The following is a 15,262-nucleotide window of genomic DNA, read 5'->3' as shown; positions in this document are numbered from 1 at the left end:
GAACAAGTCTGAACAATCTGCTTCAGGCTATGACTGTGAGGAGTAAAGAAAAGAGTTATTAAAATATCCCATGGAACTTTACCACTGAGGAGTTAGCTGAATGTAGGTCCTGAAGTGGATGCTAACGACTCAGAATGACAACTAAAGACAACTTTGAAGCAGATGCAAATTCCTCAGTAGATGTGAAAAAGAACTGAGAGGTCAATAAATCTTTATGGCTAAAGGTAGAACAGTATTTATGCTAACTGACATACGTTTTAAAGGACAAAGACAATTAACCTAAATACTACATTAGAGGGAATAAACAGAAAGATTTTGCCTCTTGACTCTCCTTATATTAAGGCATAAGTAAATGAGTAATAACTACCCAAGAGGATAATTTTAATGGAAGCAGGAATTTTCCATCATGTAAAGCTGAGTAAGAAAATAGTCCCCGCCGAAGCCGGTTTGGCTCAGTGGTAGAGCGTCGGTCTGCGGACTGAAAGGTCCCAGGTTCGATTCCGGTCAAGGGCATGTGCCTTGGTTTCGGGCACATCCCCGGTGGGGGGTGTGCAAGAGGCAGTTGGTCGATGTTTCTCTCTCATCGACGTTTCTAACTCTCTATCCCTCTCTCTTCCTCTCGGTAAAAAAATCAATAAAATATATTAAAAAAAAAGAAAAAAGAAAAAGAAAATAGTACCCAGTATCAAGTTTTCTGGCTACTAGATACATACCGGGTCTGAAATCATGACCCCAGTGACTACAGCAGTGAACTTCATCCACAGCTATTCGAGTAAATCTCCTTGCTTCATAGGCTTTCTCTAGTCTTGACATAAACATTTTGCTTTTTGCAATTTTCTCTGGAGTCACATAAATTAGCTTTAGCTTGGAGTTTTTATTTACCATTTCAGCATGAACCCATTTCACATGCTCCTATTGAAAGGAAAAGCAGACACAATAGTAGAACTAAGCTAGCAGACTGCAATATTAAGTGGTAAAAGATGTTCATTACTCAAAAGCAACAGCCTGGGGCTGTTTAACAGCAGATATATTTAGTTCATTAAAATGGAAACCATGTCCCAGAACTAAACTTCATGGCAGTGACTACAGCAGTGAACTTCATCCAGATAGAATTTTAGCTGTTTACTTACACCCAAACTGTTGATAAAAGCATAATCTCATTTGACAAAAAAAGAATAAGAAATGAATGTCAAGATACTCAAATAAGCATTTATTCTATGACGGCATAATTCTAAATTGTTTGTAATAACTATAATTACAAAGGTGTGTTTTTTTTTTATTAATCTTAACAGACATTTCTAAAACTGTATATCTCTGTGAACATAATCTATTCTTGATTACCTACTTTAATGATGCTGTCAAATCTACTCATAACCTCTTTATTTAGGTTTTATAAAGTATCTTATTCATTGAATTTAAATTTTACAATGTGAAATATATATTTATATGTTATATATATCAATAATAAATCTTAAGAGGTAAGTTATTAGGTTCTTAGTGCTTTTTTACTATTTTATATAATATTTTGCCCAGTAGATGTCATGCTTTTCCTTCTCATTTGATTAGGACTTAAAGAAGTGTGAAGAAACAATGCTGAATGTGATAGAGAAAGTCAAAACTGCTTTCATCATTCCAGAAAGCAGTGTTTGTGTTAACTCCTTGAGATAGTCCTAATTTTGTTAAGAAATAGACAAAGTGTATAAAACATTTCAACTGTGTCCTAAATGTCCCAGAAATCTTAGGGGAGCAAACATAAGGCTATCTCCTCAGAAATGGGCGTATGCAAAAATAAAATACTAGAACTTCTGTCAGAATAAGTGTAAATGAGTGAGCATGGTTATGTTCCAATAAAACTTTAATTATGGGCACTAAAAACTAAATCTCATATAATTTTCACACTTCACAAAATGTATTATTTTTCTCTTAACCATTTAAAAATATAAAAATCTATCTTAACTCACAAACCATACAAAATAGTCAATGGGCTAGACATGGCCCATTAGCAGTAGTTTACAACTCCTGATATAAATAGTAATCAGTTTTCATTTTATAAACAACTCAATTGTAGTTAAGGCCCTTACTTCAGTGAAGAGTTAAAACACAATAAAAAATAATACAGACCATACCTTAGAACTAGAAGCATTTAACATTGTAGCTGAAATTTCTAATTGTTTTAAAACCATTAATTGGTCTTCCATAAGAGAAATCAATGGGCAAATCACGAGTGTAAAACCTGAAAAAGAAAAATTTACTTTCAGTTTTATACCACCACCAGAACAAGTTTCAAGGAGTCACCTTCTTTACCATAACTTGTGGGTACTATCCATTAATTCAGACTAATTTTCAATGCAACTTTAGCAGTATAATATCTATTTCTTACCCTCATTAATATAGGAGGAAGATACGAATAAATGACCCTAACCCAAATAAGCAAATTTAAGATTAAGCAGAAATCTCTTCCCTTATTCAGTCCTACAAACATAAAGACAGATATTTTGAATTTTGAATTCACTATCATTTTTAACAATCAGTATTGGCAACCATAGTAAAATGATATAAATCAAATACTAACCAATTATAACAGGGAAAAGTTATTCCAAAGCTGCCTACCTCTCCATAAAAACTATAGCAATCTATTATATAGAATTGAAAATGTTTCATGGGTATTCATCCACTTACTGCACCAGATTAATTTATTCTGAATAGAAATCAGTGAACAGGGCATTGTCTATACGAAGTTCTGGCAATATATCTTGTTTCTCTTATAACTGAAAGTGTTGACAGCTATAAGAGCTGTTCTACATTGTTAAAAGCATATGACCTCATGTTCCTATAGTTTGTTCCTTAAAATAACCACAGAAAGAAGGTAGTCCCATGTAACTATTTTTTTGAATACTTAAAAATATATTAAGCCCTAGCCATCAGCCTGTGGACTGAAGGGTTAGATTCCGGCCAACGGCACATGCCTGGGTTGTGGGCTCGATCTCCAGTGGGGGGCGTGCAGGAGGCAGCCGATCAATGATTCTCTCTTATCATTGATGTTTCTATCTCTCTGTCACTCTCCCTTCTTCTCTGAAATCAATGAAAATATATTTTTTAAAAATAAAAAATAAAATTATTATATACATATTAAGAGAGCCCTGGCCAGTGTCGCTCAGTTGGTTGAGCATCATGCAGAGCACCAAAAGGTCCCTAGTTCGATTCTCTATCAGGGTGCGCAGGGGAGGCAACTAATCAATGTTTCTCTCTTCCTCTCCTTTCCTTTTTCTAGAATCAATAAAGATACATTTTAAAGTATATACTACGTGTGTGTGTGTGTGTGTGTGTGTGTGTGTGTGTGTGTGTAAAGAGAAATAACGTTTCTTCAATTTAAAATCACTCGTTATGAACACATACCCTCTGAACATAATGCTGGTAACTGGTAGCATAAGCTCTTTCCACCTCCTGTAGGCATAACAAGAAATACATCCTTTCCAGACATTGTTACATTAATAGTTTCAAGCTGAAGCAATCTGAACTTCTCCAGTTTAAAGACATTTTGCAGAACGTCTTTAACTTTATCAGACCACGGAAAATCTAGAAAGAGATAAGTAAGCTAAATATATTAGATTGTTTGGGACTATAATGAGACACATGTGTATGGCTGCTTTCTAAGAGCAGGGTCATATAAATATATATAAGACTTTTAATTCTATGGACAATTTAACTTTCATAAGAACAATTTTGAGATTAGTGTAAGTCACAATACTAAAGCAAAAGCAAATTTAATGATATATCGTAAGAAACAGAACCTCCAAAAAAAGCTGTATATCAGGGAAAAAATCAAAGCATATGCCAGTTGAAAATTAACACAAAAGAAGATATTTGAAAAACCATCTGAAAGTCAACCAAGGAATTCAAAGTATCATAAAAAATTCAAATATCATGAATAAAATTAACAATTATCTGGAACTTTTGGTGTAAATATCTTGTTTACAAGTGAATCCCTAAAAAACAAGGCCCATAAAAGCACTGCAATTCCTTCTCAAGTTATAGTATTCTTTTTATTTTTATTTTTTGGTTGTTCATCAATGTTTATTTATTTTTCAATTACAGCTGACATTCAATATTATATTAGTTTCAGGTGTACAGTACAGGGTGAGACATTTATATAACTTACAAAGTGATCCCCCATAAATCTAGTAACCACTTGGCACCATAGTTATTTCAATATCATTGATTATATTCTCTGTGCTGTGCTTTACACTCACATGACTGCCAGTTTGTTCTACTTAATCCCTTCACCGTTTTCACCCATTTCCCCAACCCCTGTCCTATCTGGCAACCAACCGGCTGTTTTCTGCATTTATTTAAGTCTACTTCTGTTTTATTTTAATTTTTAGATTCCACATATAAGTGAAATCATGTAGTATTTGACTTTCTCTGTCTCTCACTATATTTAGTTGATACACATGATGCTTTGAAGGAACTTAAATCAAAAAAGGTTTGTTCAGTAGAACAGGGAAATGAACTAGACATCGGCAGAAAGTTTGAACTTTTTTCTTAATTGTTTAATTTTGTCTAATGAAAACTTAGAAAATTTAGTTAAAATAAATATCTCCTTTTTCCAAGCATTGATCCATGTTGTTAACATTACTAATGTTGTTAACCATATTTGGAAAAAAGTAGTAGTCTGAATAATAAAAGCTTAATTTTAAAGGAGTATAGAACATGGGTAAATGGTCTGCCTCTAAGCTTTCTATGCCACTTAAGGAATGGCCTCTACACTTACTGGAAAATACTGGCCCTGGTACAATGATTTGACTCCAGTTTAAAGAAAGAAGAAAAAAACTAGCAAATAAAAAAAGAATAAACCTTCTTTATTCCAAGAGGCAGGTGAAGAATCACATTCATTGCTTCCCCCAGCATCAGAATCCTCCAAACACTGCTTTATTCTGTTCGTTAGGATGTTTTTTCTCTGAGTTAGCTCTTGTTGCCTCTCCAGAAGCTCCTGAATTTGAATGTCTACTGCATGTAGCTCATTGTTCACCGAATCCAATTCCTCAGTTAGAGCTATGAGGGAGGAAAAAAGATAGGATGACAAGACAGTCATTACAATTTTAAGTTTCCCTAATAAATTTTTAATATTCTTACCAACAAAATCACAGACAAGCTTATAAATCCTGCAGTATGGTTAAGAACATTGTTTTGGAGTCACACAGGCCTGACTTAACTAGTAAATCTCAGGTCCTCCTCTTACCTGCTGAGTGACCTCGAGCAAGGTACTTAATTGAGCCTCAATTTCCCCATCTGTAAAATGGGGATAATACCTAGGTTTCATAGCACTATTGTACAGAATTAAGTGAGATAACATGTTGAAGTTTCTTGACATAGTACCTGGTACAAGTTAAGCATTTACAAATGATATCTATTTTAATATGTTGTAGGACAGTGGGCCAACAATCTCCTAAATTAAGTGATCCAACTATGAAGCAAACACAAGCTATTTAAAAGCAGTCCCCAATCTTTTTAGCTATTATTTCACAAAAAACATTCACATTAAGGTTCATATAGTGGCATGATAAGGAATCAATAATTATAAACAATTAAAAGAAAGAAATCATGTACTATTAAAATTAGCACTACAACTCCATCATTAACTTATAAAGAAGCCTTAATGTATGATTCTAATCAGACAAAGTCAAAGTGAGATTTCTTTTGATATCCTATCAAAGGACACTGTAGAAAATTTAAAAATGTTGTTGGTGTGTCCAAAACATCTGCCTGCATTATTCAGTGTTCATTTTTTAATGAGATAAAGTCTTATGGTTATGATTTAAAATAGGATGTTGTGGTGACTTTGTATTGCACCAACTGCCAGAACTCCCTTCCCTGTAGGATTCTGGGTTAGGATTGGCCACAAGTGAAATCTGGAGGGCGGGAAAAAGAGCAGGCAGATTTACATTCAGGTGGTTGGCATAAGGTCAGATGCTGTTGCAGCTCACTCGTGTCGTCATGCATCTTCTGCCCCACCTTGTTGGCATGGGGCAGAAGCCAGTTCCTCCAGCCCCTGAAGAACCTCCCCAGGGCAGTAGCTTGGCCCACAGCTTCTCTGAGTCCTTGACCAACTTCATGTGCAACTTCCCGTAGCAAGTACACCAGATCTTCGGCAAGGCACCAGCATCCATGAAGTCAGATCCTTGTAGGCAGTGACATACCAACATGATTCACAGTGAGGATCAGGAGGGTTCCACATAGTCCTTGTGGGTTTCAGCTAATCCTCACCCACCCACACTTCACATCCATCTTCCCATCCCTAATGCTGGCTCTACTGACTTCAGGTCCAGCAGTGGACTGCTTAACCAGCTCCAATGACTATGCAGGAACTAGTCCCTATAATAAATCGCTTTATCTGATTGAAACCTAGCCAATACCCAGTGCTTTTCCAGATGAACAGAAACTTAAGGGTGGGTTCTCTGAATTGCTTCTGGGCCACCTGAAATTGGTCCTCTGATCTGATTAGATTTAAAGATATTGATGTTCCCCCGAAACCGGTTTGGCTCATAGGATTGAGCGTTGGCCTGTGGACTGAAAGGTCCCAGGTTCGATTCCGGTCAAGGGCATGTACCTTGGTTGTGGGCACATCCCCAGTAGGGGGTGTGCAAGAGGCAGCTGATCGATGATTCTCTCTCATCGATGTTTCTAACTCTCTATCCCTCTTTCTTCCTCTCTGTAAAAAATCAATAAAATATACTTTAAATAAATAAATAAATAAATAAATAAATAAATATATTGATGTTCTTTGTTTGCAGTGATAAAAGGGGCAATGGTATTCCAGGCATGCAGTAGACAAAGTTATTTAAATTCTAATCTATAGACACCTATATAATTAAGTATCACACTTATACTGGTGTCTTACTTAAGACTTAGGTGGCCAAGAGTTTCCTGACACAGAACATTTTGGTGAAAATAATGGGAATGACTGGTTGCTTTGAAGTATGCTGGAGAACTTTGGTAGAAAAATTCAGGGCCTCAAAGTTGCTACAAGGTCAAGATTACTGAATACTAACCCTAAATCTTAATCCTGCAGATGGCTATAATACAGTATAAATTGAATTCCCCAACTTTGCAGGGACTTGTATTAAAGTTAAGGAAAAAGTGTCACTCTGCAACTGGGATGGGAACATCGGAAACAGGGGACCTTGAACATTAAATCTGTCAAGTCTCTTTTGCCCTTCCCTTTCTGAAACAGCTTTCTCCTGCCTGAAATGCCCATAATGGTCTTTCCTGAGGTGGTTGTTTTGCAAAGGATTGATCTCCCGCCCACCACCTCTTAGTGCTTCCAGACCCAGGAAGCCCTCGAGGATGAGGTATAAAAGTGCAATCCATGAGAAGACACAAAACACTCCAGAGTTGCAATTGCCAATATCTATCACCAGAAACCTAGGGAAATAAATATGGGAAGAGATCCTAAGGGTAATAAATCAGGGTGGGTGGGAAATAATCTATACTAATAAAAGGGTAATATGCTAATTAGACTGGACAGTCTTCCGGACACCCATCTGGATGTGCTTCTGGACAAAGCCATGGTGGCGGGAGGGAGCAGTTAGGAGCCAGCAGTCCTGGAATGAGAAAGGGATGTCCAAATGCCGGTTTAGGCCCCATCCCGGCTGCAAAGATCAGACCTAAACAGACAGTCGGACATCCCCTGAGGGGTCCCAGATTGGAGAGGGTGGAGGCTGGGCTGATAGATTCCCCCCCCCCCCCCGCCCTCCATGTACAAATTTCATGCACCAGGCCTCTAGTATTAAATAAAGTTTAACTTATTAGTATGGACTCAGTAAGAAATTCTGGATTTAGTGTGCTACAATAGTGTCCAGGAGTAGCTCTAATAATTTACTTAGTTGGTAGCCAGAAACAGGGCCCTGGAGATGAATAGAAGAAAGTTGGATGAAACAACACAAGTGTAAATTCCAATGAAGTTGAAGGGTCAGAACTTCCTGGGTATACTATACAGGAGGGGATCCAGAGGCTTAGGGAGATGGGAATGCTAAAGTGGATTATCAGGTAAATTGATCATCTACTCTCTTGCTGTACCCCCCCCAACGGGATCCAGAGGATACTCCCTTCACCAAGGTCATGAGGAATACAGTCATGAGGGGAGCCTCAGCATCCCTGAAGAGCTGTGGAGTGGCTGTTCTCTAAGTCAGGATGACAGTGGGAAGTACTGCCTTTCAACGAGACAACATAATCAATGAGAATGATGGATGCTAAGAGACAGAGACTAAATGGTGACAATTCATGACCAGTGTTTTTAAGCTCACAGCATGGGAGGTGCCATTCCTCAGAAACAGCTCCTTTTCTAACAATATCACAAACTGAAGTTAACACTGAAAGGAAAGTGACTTATCACCATGGAAGCCATCAGATCCAAAGTAACAAACTACCTGAAGGCAATCTCAAAGAGCCAGTTCAAATATAGTTCAACAAGTGGATAGAACAAGAGAAGAGTTCGATTTCTTTGAAAGGGGTACAATATTATGAAAGCAGTTATTTGAAATAAGCATCTCTACTTAAATAAAATTTATCTATTTCATTGTTCAGTTGTTTTAAAATCATATTCCACTGACAAAGCTGAAGTAAAATAACATATGCAATCCAAAAATGAGCATGCTGAACTGAGCTGAGGTTCAGTGACATCTTTTAAACACTCATTTTAATCTCTAAGTAAAGACTGATTGGGTTAGCAATTAGCATAATTTAAATTTTGACCATTTATTATTAACCCTGAATATGAGAAGGAGGCATGAGTCAAAGCCAAAACCTGTCATTATTTTTTCATGTTTATCCTATCTAATAAAGAGGGAATATGCTCATTGACCCTCATGCCATTGCAAAAAATGGCGGCACCCACAGCCACAAGATGGCAGCGCCCAGTCCCCAGTCCCACAGGGGCGGCAGGCACGCAAGCAAGGCCAGGCCTGCAACCCAGGCAGGCCCCGCCACTCCACGTGCCTGCCTCTGGAGTCCTCCAGTCCCTTCAGCCCCCCAGCCGCCCAGGGCCAGCCCAAGATGCAGGAAAGCCTCGGATGGAGGCTGCCCAGCTGCCCAGGTCTGCCTGAGACTCAGATAATCAGGGCCAGCTGAGGCTTGCGCTGCCGGCAGTGGCAGCAGCAGAGGTATAATGGGCTGGCACCTTCCCCTGATCGCTGGGTCGTCTCCTGCCCCTGAGGTCTCCCAGACTGTGAGAGGGGGAAGGCTGACTGAGGGACCCCCCTCCAGTGCATGAATTTTCATGCACCGGGCCTCTAGTATTTAAATAAATTATAAAGTTTTGTGTGTGTGTGTGTGTGTGTGTATGTGTGTGTGTGGTGGGGGAGGTGGAAGGGAAAGAGGCATGTCTCATATTTAAGAAAGCCACTTCTTTAAAGTTTGAAAAAACTAATCTTGTCACCCTACTGTTAGAGCTAGTTTATATACACAACACCCCTGCCACCACCTCTTAACCAAATAAATAGCAAGGTATCACTACAAAGGACAGTAGAATCTGGTCAAGTTTATGGGAACAAATAATGGATAGACATATATCAAAATACCAAGTGTATCTGCCTGGAAAAGGTAAAACAAATGTTTTTCTTTTATATTATAAAGACATTTGAAATAACTCCACTTATAGGAATGTATTTTAAAGAAATAATCAAAGGAGCGCAAAAGCTTTCAATTCACAGATGTTCAAGGCAGCATTTTTATGTTTTAAAAATAAAAACAATATAAAAGCTCAACAATAAAAGTAATATTATTTATTTAATGTCACTTCAAAACAACAAAATACAGTACAGATTTTAGGATATTTACAACATAGAATTTATTTAGTAATATTCTATATTTGCATTATGTTTTTTAATCATATTACAAAACAAAATGTATAAAATGTTTAAAAATTTTAATAATAAACTAAATATTATAGTATTGATCTCAGCATAAGATTAGAAATGATTGGTATTTTCCACTTTACAATTTTTAGGTTCCAAGAATTGTATCAAAAAACATACATTTTCCTTGTAACCCCTATGTATTGCTGGTGTGAATATAAAATGGTGCAGCCACTATGGAAAACAGTATGGCAAGTTACTAAAAAAATAAAAATAAAATAAAAAATCACATTGTGATCTAGCAATTCCATTTCTGGGTATAAAGCCAAACAGCTGAAAGCAGGGACTCAGATATTGATACACCAATGTCCATAGCAGGATTGTTCACTAATAGCCAAAAGGTGCAACCACCCAAATGTCCAGGGACAGACAAATGGATAAATTAAAGATGTTATAAACATACAATGGAATATTATTCAGCCTTAAAAAAATACATGTTACAAAATGGATGAACCTCAAAGACATTGTGCTGAGTGAAATAATCTAGACACAAAAGGACTACTATTATATGATTCCAGTTAAATGAAGTGCCTAGATCAATCAAATTCCTAGACAAAAAAAAAAAAAAAAAAATGGGACAGTGTTACCAGGGGTTGCAAGAAAGGAGGAAATCAGGAGTTATTGTTAAGTTGGATACAGAGTTTCAGTTTGGGAAGATGAAAAAGTCCGGGAGATGGATATTGGTGATCAGTGCGCAACAATGTGAAGGCACTTAATGCCAGTGACTTGTACAATCAGTGGTTAGAGTGTCAGACCTCAGACCAAACCCTTGTCGGGCCGCATGTAGGAGGCAACCAATTGATGTGTCTCTCTCACACTGATGCTTCTCTCTCTTCCTGCCTCCTCCCTCCCTTCCACTCTCGCTCTGAAAAATCAATTGGAAAAATATCCTCAGGTGAAAATGATGCCCTGGCTGGCATGGCCCAGTTGGTTGGAGAGTCATCCCCTATACCAAAAGGTGATGTGTCCAATTCAAGGTCAGGACACATACACAGGTGGTGGCTTGATCCCCAGTCAGGGTGTTCATGAGACAATCGATGTTTCTCTCTCTCCCTCTTCCTTCCTCTGGACTCAATGAAAATCATATCTTTAGGTGAGAATTATAAAAAAAAAAAATAGTAAAAATTTTGTAATGTATATTTACCATAATTTTTAAAAATCTGAAAAAAAAAACACACAAACAGTCCAGCAGGTGTTGCTCCGCAGTTAGCATCAACTCGTGAACCAGATCACTGTTCAATTCCCAGTCAGGTTGCAGGCTCAATCCCCAGTGGGGGTGTGCAGGATGAAGTCAATTAATGTTCTCTCCCATCATTGATGTTTATCTCTCTAATTTTCCCTTTCTCTCTCTGAAATCGATATTTAAAAACACACACACTTTTTTTAATCTAAAAAAACAGCATTTCCAGAATCAACAATTTCTTACATTTTTTATTTATTGATTGACTTTAGAAAGAGGGGGAAGGGGAAAGATGGAGGGGAGGGAGATAAAGAGAGAAAGATAAACAGATTTGTTGTTATACGTATTGATGAATTCATTAGTTGATTCCTATATGTGCCCTGACCAGGGATGAACCCATAACCTTGGCATATCGGGGCAATGCTCTAACCGGCCTGGGCTATAATCAGAATTTTTAAAACAAATATATTTTAAATTTATTGTATTTATTTATTTTTATTAAGACTTTTAGTTAGAACAGTTTAAGCTTCACAGCAAAGTTGAAGTGAAGATATAGAGAAAAGCAAGTATTTTTTTTTAAAGAACATACAAGTAGAAACAGAACAGAATGAAAAACAAAATGTAATTATTTCCACTAACCTGAAACAGATGCCATTCCAACACTGAATTAGAGATCCAAATTTCTTTCTAAAAGTGAAAGAAAAATAACAGCAACATTTTTTTTAAAACAGTACTATTGGTTATGCTCAATCAATGATATTCTGACACAAGTAAGCACAAAAAAAGTTAGAAAGTATCACTCACATAAGGACCTTTAAATAAGGCTCTTACACACTAATTTTTATGGAAAATTCTCTATTTCTTGGAGAAATATCCGAAGTCACATACTAAAAGGCTAATATGCAAATCAACCAACCAGTGGAATGACTGGTCACTATAAAGGACACTGACCACCAGGGGGCAGATGCTCAACACAGGAGCTACCCCCCTGGTGGTCAGTGCACTCCCACTGGGGGAGCGCTGCTCAGCCAGAAGCCAGGCACATGGCTGGCGAGAGCAGTGGTGGTGGCAGAAGCCTCTCCCGCCTCTGCTGCGGTGCTAAGGATAGCCTACTGATGGCTTAGGCCCACTCCCTGCACAAATAAGTACAAGGTAAAACATCAAGAATCACCAGATTCAAAGTGATGTAACAAAAAAGAGCAAATATTTGAGATTTAATAGTTATAGTACTAAACCACTGTGTGATTTTAGCAAAATTACAAACCCTGTTCCTCTCAGTTCCTTTCCCTACTTGTAAAATTGGGATAAAACCTATCTTATACATAACAAGTTGGATAGATTCAAATGTCCCAGGTTAAGCAAAATCTATTAACATAAACACCTAAATTAATCGCTTAACGTTTTACTGAATACTTGCTTTAAAGACGTACAATTTAGGCTCAATCTTAAGAAAAGATTTGGCCTTCTATGGTGGGGAGTTCATAAATTTCAGAAGAGAACCTGAAAAGCTCAGAAGTAGGAAAAAAAACAACACAAGATGGTTTGTATGAAGGAATTCTAAATACCTATGAATGACTAGAACATAAGAAAGAGTACATATGAGCAAGGGGAAGGAGATGTGGCTTGAAAGCAGGAACTTTAGGTTGTCCAAGAACACCTCCCCTATCTCTAATATGGACAATCAACATTTTCTAAAACGAACTTAGAATGTTCCCAGAGGTTACTTCAGCATGACTCCACCTTAGACAGAATGCTGACCTTATGCCCTTCCTGACACAGAATTCAGAAACCACCACTAGGCTGGAAAGATAGGCAGGATTGTCTTCGCCTTGCTGAGATTGGAATATAACCTGTTGAAGTAGGAGGGTAAACCAAAGATTTTTAATTCTTTATCTATATAAACACCTCTTGTGGAAACATAACTCTCCTTCCCTAGAGTGCAAGATTTTCCCGCAGGGCAGGGGTTGAGTCTCTTCCCTTTGTATTCACATAGCCTAGCAAAGTGCCTTGCATATAGTTCAGGCTCAGGTTTGCTGAGCGTGAAAGCAGAAACTATTTCTCTACTCTTAGGAAAGAATATGTTCTATAACACCTATCTTCCCCCGCCCCCCCCCCAACACACACACAATTTTAAAACAAGTTCCCACCACTTCTTTGATTATACTGTCACACACACACACACAGAAAAAAAAAACCTACTCATAAATCCCTTCCTCAAATGATGTGATTTAATATTAAAAGATGCCTCAATATGTTCAGAAATGAATGAGCTACAGCAGGTCTGTCAGTCAGAAGTATAGCCAGGCAATGTTAAAACCACAAGCAAAGTCTAGCCTTGAAAACTACCTGAGCATAAAAAAAAAGTTTAGTCACTCAAGCAAAGCTTAATTTAGCTTACTTTGTATCACTAACTTAACCTGGGTCATTTCTCATTTAGCCTCTGGAAATGTAACAGTTTCCCAAGGTTGCTATGGGGTAACCACTAACCAAATTCCCTATCAATTAAGAAAACGTTAATACTAGCGGTATAGCCAATCGCTGTGAAGATAAGCAGCCACTACCTTCTCACTATGCAAGCTGTTTTAACAATACACCCCTGAGCCTCATTACATGTTTTTGTTGGAGTGCTGCCTGTTAGTGAACTGTTTTTTAGTCAACAGTCAGCTTTCACTCCTTCCATGACTCATTGGTTTCACTTCTGATGCTTCTGAGTTGTTTTTTTTTTTTTTTTTTTTGACAGCACCCACAGGAAATCTTTACCGTGTCACACCCAGTCATCGATGCTGGAGGAAATGCCACCGAGGTACCACCGGTTCAATCAGACACCCATCCCCCTCTCTCCGTCACCTGCGTTTACAGACAGCAGCAATACAATAACACCCTAACGGTGTTCCCAGTGATCGATGGCTTCCAATCCACAGGCGCTGGTGACCGAGCTTCCGGCACGGAAAAGGCTGGCGATTACATGATCGTGTCCTAAATGGCCTGAATTTCTCCCCTAGTTTCTCCCCTACCAATGTGGAAGGAAGCCATCCCTAATAGACTGACCTCGCCTTCAGGCAGGAAAAGGGGAAAAAATTAGCCCTTTTCAACACGTAACCGGAGAAACAGTTCCAGAACCCCGCACCCGGGCCTTCCAGACCGCCCCAGGGCTCCGACCCCAAAGCGCCCCGAACTCCCGAACTCAGAACCACCGCTCACCGGCAACAAGTTCCCGCCACCCGGCTTTCTTAGCACGCCGGCCTGGAACCTCCACCCTTCCGGGTCGGCCCGTCCCACCAATGGCAGGTAAGACCCGTCTCTCATTGGCCGGGGGGCGTGGCCGCAGGCGCGTCACCGAACAAGACCCCACGTCATTGGCTGATATCGGGAGCGGCTTGAGCCAATCGGAAGCCGCCTCCACGCTGGGACGGTGGGGATGGCTGCGTGTTTCCGGAAGACGTGGCGGCTGTCTCTTGGGCTGTTTCCCGGCTTCACACTCGCGTCTTCGCTTCACGCCCTGGGCTTCTCGAGGAGCGGTCTTCATCCCAGCCGGGACCCCAGCAGCCATGATCTCCTTAACGGACACCCAGAGTAAGCGCGGGCCCCGGGGGCCCTGCCGGGAGCCCCACACGCCCTCTGCCGGGGCGGGGGCGGGGGCTCTCCCGCCGGTTTCCCCCCAATCACCCCCCCACCCCGGTGCGGGGGAATGAATGAAGCTCCGCTTTGGGAGCGGCGGCCGGCGGGACGGAGCTGGGGCTGCGGGAGCCGGCGGCCGGCGGGGAAGGGGCGAGGCTGGACCTGCGGGGCGGACCTGGCCTGGGAGGGAAGGCGGCGGCGGGGTCCGGGGAGAGACGCCCGGGCCTGGGCAGGGGGAGCCCCGCGGAGGGTCTGGCTCGCGCGGCTCTCTCGCCCCCAGGGAGCCGGGCGCTTTGTTCCCGCGGACCGTCCGCCTCGAGAGAAAGTTTGCTGTGGCGCCCGCGGCCCACTCTCGAGGACGTTTCTCTCTGGACTTGACTGTCGTGGGGTCCTCCTCTGCAAGTTTACTGGGGGGGACGGAATTTTAACTGTCACCCATGGCAGGCTCTTTTTGAAAAGATGCCCACACTTAAATATATGGAGTATGTGTGCCTCTTTGCCAGCAATGGAAAACGACCTTCCAAAAACCCCTGGAAATGACTTCATTTTTTTT

The 15,262-nt window shown here is 40.0% G+C and overlaps 2 protein-coding genes across 6 annotated transcripts in view; one reads left to right on the top strand and one right to left on the bottom strand.

The window, feature by feature from the left end:
- RECQL (RecQ like helicase) overlaps nucleotides 1-14,641 on the bottom strand; it is a gene marked incomplete at its 5' end in the record, with an annotated part of 25,368 nt that extends 10,727 nt beyond the window's left edge. Inside the window, 7 exons of one of the 5 annotated variants that reach the window (XM_084877227.1) lie at nucleotides 714-912; nucleotides 2,127-2,233; nucleotides 3,397-3,576; nucleotides 4,855-5,052; nucleotides 11,731-11,778; nucleotides 12,522-12,591; nucleotides 14,293-14,367. In XM_084877227.1, coding sequence (XP_084733353.1) covers nucleotides 714-912; nucleotides 2,127-2,233; nucleotides 3,397-3,576; nucleotides 4,855-5,052; nucleotides 11,731-11,746 — 700 coding nt within the window. The other 4 variants (XM_084877228.1, XM_084877226.1, XM_084877229.1 and 1 more) reach the window with 4 other exon arrangements.
- Nucleotides 14,538-15,262, top strand: part of GOLT1B (golgi transport 1B) — a 15,060-nt gene continuing 14,335 nt past the window's right edge. Inside the window, exon 1 of the mRNA XM_084877267.1 lies at nucleotides 14,538-14,664. Within this exon, the coding sequence (XP_084733393.1) occupies nucleotides 14,640-14,664 (25 nt within the window). The 5' untranslated portion in view covers nucleotides 14,538-14,639. The remainder of the gene's footprint in view (nucleotides 14,665-15,262) is intronic.

This window comes from Pipistrellus hanaki (assembly GCF_964339955.1).
Source record: "Pipistrellus hanaki genome assembly, chromosome: 3".
Taxonomy (NCBI): Eukaryota; Metazoa; Chordata; class Mammalia; order Chiroptera; family Vespertilionidae; genus Pipistrellus; species Pipistrellus hanaki.
This window is presented reverse-complemented; position numbering and strand designations above follow the sequence as displayed.